The 10,509-nt window shown below is 40.9% G+C and overlaps 1 protein-coding gene across 1 annotated transcript; it reads right to left on the minus strand.

Moving 5' to 3' along the window:
- Positions 1-7,036: 7,036 nt before the first annotated feature.
- Positions 7,037-10,440, minus strand: mrpl22 (mitochondrial ribosomal protein L22). Its single transcript, XM_041952880.1, has 7 exons — positions 10,410-10,440; positions 10,272-10,314; positions 9,434-9,569; positions 9,140-9,205; positions 8,372-8,449; positions 8,142-8,211; positions 7,037-7,334 (listed from the first exon to the last, which is right to left on the minus strand). Exons 1-7 carry the CDS (start codon positions 10,432-10,434, stop codon positions 7,126-7,128), a joined length of 627 nt encoding a protein of 208 aa, XP_041808814.1. The 5' UTR covers positions 10,435-10,440; the 3' UTR covers positions 7,037-7,125.
- Between the last annotated feature and the right edge of the window lie 69 nt (positions 10,441-10,509).

A 10,509-nucleotide genomic window follows, 5' to 3' on the forward strand; every position in this document is an offset into this window, starting at 1 on the left:
GGTGGGTCTTGAAAACCTTGATGGAAATCACCGATAACACAAAGTTGATTATCCATCAGTAACATCAATGTTTTCCAATTTGAAAATCATGTATCATTAGTGTGCGAACCCTGACAGCGTGGAACCAGAAGGATATAAATGGGTTTTACATTACAAAAAAAAAAGTGGATTGAATTCTTATCACCTCCATCTCTTCATGATCACAATTGTCACCCAGAATGCCACTTAGCACCTGTCTCCCATCCCTAGATCTTGTTACTTCGACAGTTGGATCAAATTAATTTCCCAACAGTGATCAATAAAGCTTTTGAATTCTCATCTATCTGCTCTCAGTAGCTCAGTCTCTTCTCTCTGAACTTCATTTGAGTGTGCGTGGCATTGGTTTCTCTTGCTTCCTATCTGCAGGAGCTGCAGAATTGCACCCATGCTTGGTGTTCTTAGACAAAGCTGACAAAGGTTTGAGGTGTCAGACTTTGTTCTGCTGGTCTATAAGGCCTCTCCAGCTTAGCTCTGTTCTACCTATCACCCACCCAGGTAATGAAGGCAGAAAACAGCAATGTGCTAAAACTCTGTACATTGAATATCTCCATGTTTTTAATAAGATTGATATTTTTGTGCATTGTCTTTGTACAAATAAAGACACATGAAACACAAAGCATTTCAGTGTTGTCGTCCTTCAGTAATTACACACGTTTCTTGAGTTAAATCTGGAAACCTGGACTGCAAATTGAGTCCATCGACAGGGTGAGAAGCTCTGACATCCAGAAGAAGCTCAGAACAGGCCGGTTGAGGTGATTAAGGTACCCTGAGGAAGTATTGTGGACGAATCCAACTAGGAGGAGACTATGAAGAAGACCCAGAACACACTGGAGAGATTGTGCTAAGCACCTGGAATCCCAGCTTGTTCCCCGGGCCTTTTCTGCCTCTTATCTGACAGACAGCCTGATGACATTTTCACAGGTGGAGCTGGAGGATGTGGCCGGTCACAAAGATTCCTTGCTCAAAGGCAGAGTACGCTTAAAACAACGTGCATGTTGGATCATCTAACAGCAGAATCGGGGGTCTGTGTCAGACAATTTCTGCAACTTAATGAAAGCAGATAATCCGAAACCATGGAGCCTTTGAGAAGAGACTCTCCTAAAGTGTGTCGGGTTAACACATTTTGCGTGATTCATAACTTCTCACTTCTTTCTGTGACAACAAGCTTTTTGTCTGTACGCAGCATGTTTGACACTCAAGAGATCTGAAAGGTCACGAAAGTTTAGGTGGAGTAACGCTTGTGTTGAAGGATGTGAGTCGTTAAAAAGCCTCACAGTTATTGCTCCCCAAAAACAAATCAACTGAAATATTGAACCGCGACAAGAACAGACAAGCACTTTTGTTTCTGCTACTTTCTTCCTTCCTTTTCTTTTAAAAACAGATGCGTCCCTGTCAGAGAGATAAAGACTGTGAGCTTTTTTGGGGGGGAGAAGGAGGTAAACGTGGTTTTATTGGGAGCTGTCCAGAGAGCTAACAAAGTGTTTCATGTCCAGATTTGTTTCTCAAGGGCACAGCATCCAGCGCGGGCCAGCAGGCAGCCCGCTCTGTGGCGTTTGTGCCGAAGATTTCATTTGGGAGCTAACACCATTTTGCTGCCGTCGTTCTCTGCACGCCGCCGCCACGGAGAGACAGGGAGGGAGAGAGAGAAATGGAAAAGTTAAAAGGAAATGAATACACCCCGAGGCACTCCCCACTCAACTGGCTTCTGATTTCTATTTGTTTCTCAATCTGAGCTCCGCTCGGCTGCCCGGCACGTTGACCGACAACCGACATTAAAAACAAATGAAAGGAAGCATCGTGACATCCCATTCTCTCATCCAGGTGTGTGTGGGGGGGTGCTAGAATACACTTGTGTACAGACTATTTTCAATGCACAATTTCACCCGTCATGAATAATAAAGTCCAGACGATTTGAATCTCTCCTCTCCGCGCTGGTAGCATGTTTTCTTGTCTTGTTGCCTGATGAGCTCATGCTTGGAATGAGACGATACATAATTAATTTCATGTAAGCACTGAACTCCGCTGTGGTGTCCCTGCAGAGGGATGGTGGGGGGGCAACAGAATTGAATAGAAGTCAGAGTTTTTCATTTTTGATAAATTATTTATGTCACTTCTTCTGAAAACAATGAAGGAAAATAAATGTTTCACCACACCAGCGACTGTTGGCAAAAGACATTTGGACTCTGGAAATGGTGTGTGTGGAGGTCATGTTAGGAATGCTTTTATTATTGTAAGTTTTTAGGTTTAGGCACAAAGACCACTTGGTCGGGGTGAGGAAAAGATCTTTTTGTATGTGACATGAAAGCACAAAACAAAACAAAAACTAAGCACGGGAGTTCATTCTCGACCTCAGTTTGACAAAACAGTCCCGACTCAAGGTCCACTTACTTTCAGCTGTGTCGCACAGTTTTCAGGTGGAATATGTTTAGTTGCCATGGCAATGGGTCTGTTGACATGTCAACTTTCTCAACAGCTGTTATAATTAAGAGTTCTGCATTGGCATAAAAGTTCATTCTTGATCTTGGGAATGGTATTTTGACAAAGCAATCCTAACTAAAGGTGTACTTACTGAGTTTTTTACCTGCATGGAGACGAAGCAACCTCAGTCTGCTGGTGAAGACTGTATGACACAGCTGAAAGCCTGTTAGTAAGTGGACCTCGGGTTTGTGTTTTTGTCAAAAAATAGTGTGAAATAATGAAAATCTTTTCTGCATCTTGGTTTTGTGGTGCCACAGTTAAAAATGCAAATTGACTTTACAAGTCTTCATCTTTCTATACTAACAATAAATACTCTAAAATACAACAGCATGACTTCCAAAATGTTCAGCTGTGATGTAAAGTAAATGAGCTAAAATGTGCAAAACAAAACATTGGCAAGATCTTTTTAGAGTTTCTGATTTTCCTTCATTGTGGTTTCATGAAAAGTCATCAGTGATGATAGGACTGAGAGATAAACTACACACTCTCTCAAGGGGTTGTTCGCTCTCTCTCGTGCACAGACACACAGACACAATATTTACACATCCATCAATCAGCAGTATTGCTGCCTGACCAGCACGACTCGCAGGAACATGCTTATCTGACAGAAAGCCCAGGTGGACCATGAGTCTCTCAGGTCTACTGGCTGAAGCTTTGCCGAACATTTTCCAGTTTGGGCTCAGTGTGTACAAACTAAGCATCCTGTGGATTTTCACTGAAGGTTCTCACTCCACCTCAAAAACAACTGATAGGATCCATGCTTGAACTGCAGGGTCTGATATTGCAGTACTGTGTGTATGTATGTATAACTTCACCATCAAGCCAAAGTCACTCTTCAAAAGGTCAGTTTAACTCTTTGCAGCCATGTCACATTTCAGACGATTATCCTCCAAATGCATGAATACAGTTTTTTTTTTTTTTTTTTTTTTTTGACTGCAGCTAGTTCAACCTCCACTGCACAGACAATCTGATGATGATATGATCCCTCACAGGCAAACAGCCAGTCATATATACATCCGGCAGTACCACTACTATGAATTTATGTGTCCTTAGTGGTGTTGAGGAGAGCTCTACGGATATGTCAGCATGGTCAGTATATTGCTGAAATTAGCTCATATTACGAGTGTGTTTTGGCTGACAAATAAGAAATTTGGGTACAGAAATAGCAAAGATGTGCTTGAGATAATTCAAACACAGTATTGTCATCACAAAGTTGGTCCACCAAAAAGTGGTGATAAGCTCATTTTAATTTTGGTCACAATTCTTAAATGATTTTTAAAAAATGTTATATTGCCCAAGGTTTGTTTTTATAACACTGACACATATCATCATCAGATTTTTGGTAACACTTTATATTAAGGTACACATTTAATTAATTAAATGTTTAATTCATGCACAACAACGTCCTCCAAGTGCTGATGATGTGTGATGTGGTGATGATGACTAATTAAGTGTTTTTTTCAACTCTCAAAGCTCTAGTGAGGGGCAAGAACTCTGTGTCTATGACTCCTTTAGCCAATAGTGTATAGTCCACCAAACACTTTCTGTTTGTGCTCATTCACGTGGAGGGAGATTAGGAATAAAAAGTGACAGTCAGGTCGTGAAAGTTTTGGGGAGAGAGAGAGGAAGCAGAAAAAAAGGTGGAAGATGAAGCCTTTTGCTCTTTTCTGAAGTCGATGCTGCTTTGTGCTGTGGGACCGCGCCGGCCTCCAACCTGAGATTGAGGGCACTTGTCTGCTGAAATTGGGGCCAGCAGATGGCATTTTATTTGAAAATACACTCAAAGCTGCTCAGAGCTGACAAGGGCTTTGGAGGGATGCGGTGACAGGCAGCTGCACGAGCTGGATCACTCACATCAGGAACAGGAAACTAAAGGCCAATTAGGAACAGCAGAGACCAAAGCTCTGGGCCTCGACAACACGGAGACTCTGTGACCTTTAGAAAATACAAATTCCCAAAGAGGACGCGTTTTCATGTCTCCTCCTCCGCTTGTTCCTCTAAGGATGTTTTCTTTCCCTCTAAATTCAATTTATTAGCAGAATAACAGATAATAATGATGACTAGAAGACTGAGAAATCCAAAACAGAATGCAAATAATAGACAGATGGGGGCATGAAAGACACCATGTTAAGCGGACATAATTACATTCTGCAGGAGTTCTTGATAAGGAAGCAAGGACAACAAAAAGCATGACTAGGAAACAAATTTAATGACTTACCAATTAACATGTCTAGCCTCCGATATAGACAAATATTCAAAAGATAATGTGACGGGTAGTTGAATATGAACAAAATCGCTGTTGGACTGATTTTACCTCCAGAAAAAAATATAGTGTTTTTAAAGGTGGCCCCTGCTCAATATGAAATCTAATTTTACAAACATAAGTTCTTCCTCTTTCCGCCAGACTGAAGCCTCCTGGCGAAGCCAATCACTTCCAGCTTATCGTTTCCTGTGTTTTATAAAGGCACTGAGGCAGCTCTGAGGATGTCTGCAGGCCAGCTTCTCACAGAGCTGTGGTCGAAGTGAGGGGATGAAGAACAGTGAAGCTGACAGGTTTGCACACAGGGGAGGAGTTGTGGTGACTGCCGTCACCCGAACACAACTCGCGGACCCATCACAGCGAAGCTGTCACAGGCTGACACACACACACTTAAGGCTCTATTTTTCATGTGGCCGTGCATCACAAAAACACTGATATCTTCCTAAGCTGCAGTGGGATGTTTTTCCTCGCCTACGCCTGTTTGGTGTTTTGGTGACTTGCTGTATGCTGCAGTGGGAGGAGAGGTGTGGGTGGGGGGGAGCACCAGCTGCATGTGGTGGGGCTTCAGCACACAGAAGGTCATGATGCATTCATGTTAAAATTGTCAGATTTAAAGTATAGCTACTGCACCCCTGCAATAAAAACACAGACCAGCTGCAGTAAAGAAAGTGCTCCTGGCAAACCAGTTGCAAGCTACAGCTTTGGCGTCGTCGGAGTGGTTTGCACCAGCTGCTATTCATCAAACTGATAAAACTGACATTCTGAAATTGAATGAAAGATAAAAGTAAACTCCTTCATTCACTCCTACTCCTACTCACAAACTTTTAAGAGAGCTCCTGTGTAGCCTGTCGGCATCCTAGATATGCTGCAGTACAGACGCAGAGGTGAGCACGCACCCTCTGAGATGTGTTTTGGAGTGACTTCACAATACAACCTTGGTCATTATAAACAATATGTTCTCTAAAGTAATACATATAATTCAGAATTGGGTAGTTTTAGGGCTCTATTTGCAGCTGTTGCTTTCTTGTAAACTGTTATCTCCAAATGCACATTGGCAGTGGTGCAAACAAAAGAATAAAGCTGGTATTGATTGTTTGTATTGATGTTTTCTATGATGTACTGTGCCTTCTGTACCAGCAGCAGACTTGCCTCTCTGCTCCAGCTTGGCTTACTTTTTGTTTCTGTTTCAACCAACTTCCAGTCATTCCCTCTCTATGTCTATATTTATGAATTATAAATATATTCTAAATAATATATTCATTGCTCTTGGAGTTACTAACAATTATTATAAACACACACAAAACAGTCTTCTAAAAATAAAATCATAATAATGTATGCTTTTGTTGAATAACATATCACTGAGTAAATGTGAGGATTTTTTTTTTTAAGAGAATGAACAATGCAATGTGAAACCTTGTGTCTGATTGGCTGCTTGTGTTTGACCATACATTGTATATGATCAATCATTCTGTGCTGTATGAATCACTTGATAAATGTGTCTTGTTGCTCACTCAGTGAGAACATTTTTAACTCAAGTTGGCTCTTCGGGGCAGTCTTAAGTGTAATTATGGTTTTATGAATATGGGCCCAAGTCAGTAGCCCACTCTGTTTTCTGTGCTTTTTTAATCACTGTAATTGGTGGAAGGGCACTGTTACAGAATCACATTATTCATATAAGTAAAATGTACAGCATGTGTTCTTGCTGCAGTCTGTAATTTATATATATATATCCATCCTTCAGGTCATATTTCTTTGCATTCTTTAATATTTAACTACCTCCTTTCAGTATCCACTCAATTTCTGGGGACCAGCACAGACAGACCTGCCACGTTAACTAATGGTGACCAAAGCAAAAAAGACCTCTTAGCCTGATTGGACAAGATTCTGTTAAATGCATCCTAGGGCTTATAGGTCCAAAAGTTTCCAAGAGTTGCAGCTGTGTTACTGCAAGCATCTTACTAAATTTTATGACCTTCCAATTACTGCACCAAACACATAATGGAGATGAGGCTGAGGCCAACTGCGTTAGTGTATGTGAGGCATAGAGCTTAGCCACCTTTTCAAAACTGACAGAGGGAAATTAATTCCATGTAATATCAATGTGAGGTAGCATTTGATTATGCTGATTATTGTAGAACATAAGTAACTGCCCTTTCTTAAACATTAGTGGGCTTTATGATAATAAATAATAAGTATTATTAAGCAATTACTATTAAACGGAATAAATTTCAAAAGCGAGCAACGACATGCTGTCTTATTACCAATTCACTCTGTTTATTTACAAATGTCAAATGACACACACACACAGACATACAGTAAAAGGTACATGTGAAATGCGATCAGATGGTCTACAGGCTGTGGATGATGGTTCGGTTCTTGAGGTTCTGCACGTACTCTTTGGCCTGGTCAAAGCTTGTCTTCTTCTCTATTTTTGGCGGCGGGCCCTCCACCAGCTTGACAAAGTAGTGACAGTAAACTTTGTCCATGATGCCAAACATCCCCCGGCCGTGGTAACGGATCCGCTTCAGGTAGTGCGCTTTGCCGGAGTAAGACTCAGCTGCAGGAGGGGAGACGGGAGGGGACAGTGGAATAAAGAGGGGATGAGATAAACCGAGAGAGAGATAAGGTACAGAATAACTCATTTAATTTGTAGAGGTGCCTTTGAATGAAAAATGGTCAAAATAACAAAGATTGTGCCGAGTTTAAGCTTATCTGTAATAACGTCTGCAACTGCACACAAATTACTTACTCTGCAGAGCATGTGAGCTCCAAAAAATAAATAAATAAATAAATCAGCTTAAAAAAAAATATTAATTACCTGCTTCACCTCCTGAAGGTCATTTTGCATTTTGCTTTTGCTGAAATTTATTGTCTTGCTTTTGGCACAATAGCTGACAACATGTGATGACTAAGATGATATTTTAGAGTAGTTTTGGCAAGCAGGAGTTTTGCAGGTCTGAGTCCTTCAAAAACATTCAAGTCAACCTATTCAAATAGATAATGAATTCAAAACACTCTTATTATTTAAAATGTCAATCAGTCATTACCTCCAACAGCAAGGCTATGTTTTCAGTCTTGTCTTTCTATTTTTTCTTGTAAGTTACCAAGATTTCACAAAGGCTACTTGATAAAAACTGCTTCATGTTGGGATGTCTTGAGTTTTCCAAGATGTCATTTCAGGATGAAACTTGGAACTGTACATTTAGCAGAAATCATGAGCCATGACTCAACATTAGCTACTATGTTAATTAAAAACACATGAAACTCGACTTATGTTTAACACTTAAACATAACCTACTGCATCCAGCTGCAGTAGGTTATGTTCTGTTAACAATGTAAACCCGTGAGTGCTGCAGACACTTACCGACATACAGGTTGGATTTGTACTCTACGTTGTGAGTTCTGACTGCCATCTCCTGAGCTTCCAAAAGAACCTGAACATGTAAACAAACACAGAGCTATGACATCCATACTTATATCTCTGGTGCATAGCTGTGATGGGGGGATGATGGGAAAATACAAGAGCCAAAAGCTAAACGAGTATAACAGGAGTAGTGCAAATGGGAAGCTGAGGGTGAACATGCCGCTTCAAACCTCTTTCATGATCTTTGCTCCTTTCTTGTTGTTGAACTCCAGCTGTGCAATAGCCTCATCAATGCTCATCCCTCTGATCTGTGAAGGAGAACAGTGAGATGAAACAACAAAATTAACGTTTCTCCCACAGCTGCTAGGACAGCAGGGTGTTGCACTGCTGGAGGAGGCTGCTTTTTAACTGCAGCACCACCAAGTCAACCCTGAAAAAAACAACAATAAAGCTGTATGCAGTGGATAAGATAAAAACCAAGACCCCCCCAGTTTCAAAACAAAACTTTAAGAATTACCAAATCATTTCAAAACATTCTGGCAGAGCCTAATCACTTGTTCCTTGGCCTGACTGTCTAACACATTTCACTAAGATCTGTTGATAACCTTTTGAAAATATCCTGCTCGCTAACAGACAGACAGAATCAAAGCACAGAAAACACTTTCTCTTAGGCAGAAGTGTGGAAAAAGTGCGTCTTGTAGTGTCTGCATATGATTCATCACCAAGGCAGCATATCAAAAGTAACACAAGTGTATTCTGTCTCATGTCATATGATTGGCACTTAAAAAAAACCCACACAAAAACAGAAACCCGCACACCACCACTGCTATTTTGCCCCAAATCTCTAACTTTCCTCTCAGCTGACTGTTATCAACAAGCACCGCTGCGAACTGTTTGAAACCAGAGCCAGCCTCAAGCTTTCGACAGAGGGGAGTGGTGCAAAACAAGCTGCTTGAGGATATGCTGTTGAGGAGGAAAATCAGTGCTCCCAGTCTCACCATTTTGGCCAGGTACCACAGCTTGTCTTTGCTGTACTTAATCTGCCTCCTGCAGTGGTGGACCTCCTGAAGAAAAGAAACACCAGAGTTTTCACATGTTTGTAGCAACTTCTGTGCTGTTTAAGGGCAATGATTGCTCATCTTACTCAACTATATGCATAAATACATGCATAACTCTGTAGTCTGCAACTCAAATAAACTGTTAAGTACTACATAAATCTTTTTATGAACTCATTCCTGCAGAGGATACCTGTCACGCTGCACTCCAATATATAAACAAGCATAAAGACTCACAGCTGGTCTGTGGGGATCATCTGGTAGCTGAGGTGGATACACCTTCAGGTTCTTCCTCTCCCACTTTTTGGATTCCAGTGAAGTGCTGGTGTGGAGACATGAGAGCTGCTGAGAACCACCACCCAGAGCTTGTAACCTGGACAGACGTTAAGGGAAGAGGAAAAAACAAATTCAATTGCATGTGTGTGCCATACCAACTGAAGTGCATTGTCAACAGATCATCCAAAATACTGGGCTTCTGTCTTGAATCACTGTACAGCGGGTACAATCATATATCATTATCCACCATCCACCATTATCCAAAGTGCTGCAAGTCTCTGCCCAAACCAGAAATACATCAAAAACAAAGTACATTCACTCTTGTCGTTTATTTATTAAAGTGAGTTAAATCTATGTTATAATCCGATGGCCACAATCCTCCTCAAAAAGGGTTAAATCCGAGCTGTGAAGGGTGGGTGAGAGTGGCCGACGGCATTTCTGTTGTTAATGCGGAATCCTCTGTAATTCTGTGTAACTACATGACTGATAAATATACTTTTTACATGAAGATAAAGATAAAACAAGTTCGCATTACATAGGTAAAAAGAGCAAACACATACATCTACATTTGAAAGAGACATCATTCACAGCAAACTCAGTGTAACGTTAGTTTTGTATCGTGGCTTCATAATGTTGCAGTCCCAAAATATCGTCTTTGAACTTATTTTTAATGAAGCGGTTTGCGTGGTGATATGGTGATCGATGAGCTAGCGTTCACCAGTCCACAGACTTTTGTCCTTCTGCAGAGACATCAGTGATAGCATTAGCTTAGACACATTACTGATAATGATGTACTTACCTTGAGTGTAACATCCCAGATATATTCCTAATGAAAGCGACACCTGAAACAAGTTATAATGCGTCAGTACATCGTCAGTTGACAAACTGATATCATATGAGTGCAATTTTGTGGATAATTATGCTGCATTTCTCTTACCACGACCTGTCATTGCAGTCGCCATATTGCATTCTTTACGACACCACGGAGTTCGTTTTACGGCAATAATGTTTACAGCTATAATGTACAATTTGACTCG

This window comes from Chelmon rostratus, chromosome 14, assembly GCF_017976325.1.
Source record: "Chelmon rostratus isolate fCheRos1 chromosome 14, fCheRos1.pri, whole genome shotgun sequence".
Taxonomy (NCBI): domain Eukaryota; kingdom Metazoa; phylum Chordata; class Actinopteri; order Chaetodontiformes; family Chaetodontidae; genus Chelmon; species Chelmon rostratus.

What these genes read in the sequence shown, in the direction of transcription:
- mrpl22 (XM_041952880.1), bottom strand. Translation starts at nt 10,434, where the DNA reads ATGGCGACTGCAATGACAGGTCGTG. An exon ending in TGTGGTACCTGGCCAAAATG is followed by an intron (nt 8,450 to 9,139) that starts GTGAGACTGGGA and finishes TCTCCTTCACAG; the next exon opens with ATCAGAGGGATGAGCATTGA. An exon ending in CAAATCCAACCTGTATGTCG is followed by an intron (nt 7,335 to 8,141) that starts GTAAGTGTCTGC and finishes CCCCTCCTGCAG; the next exon opens with CTGAGTCTTACTCCGGCAAA.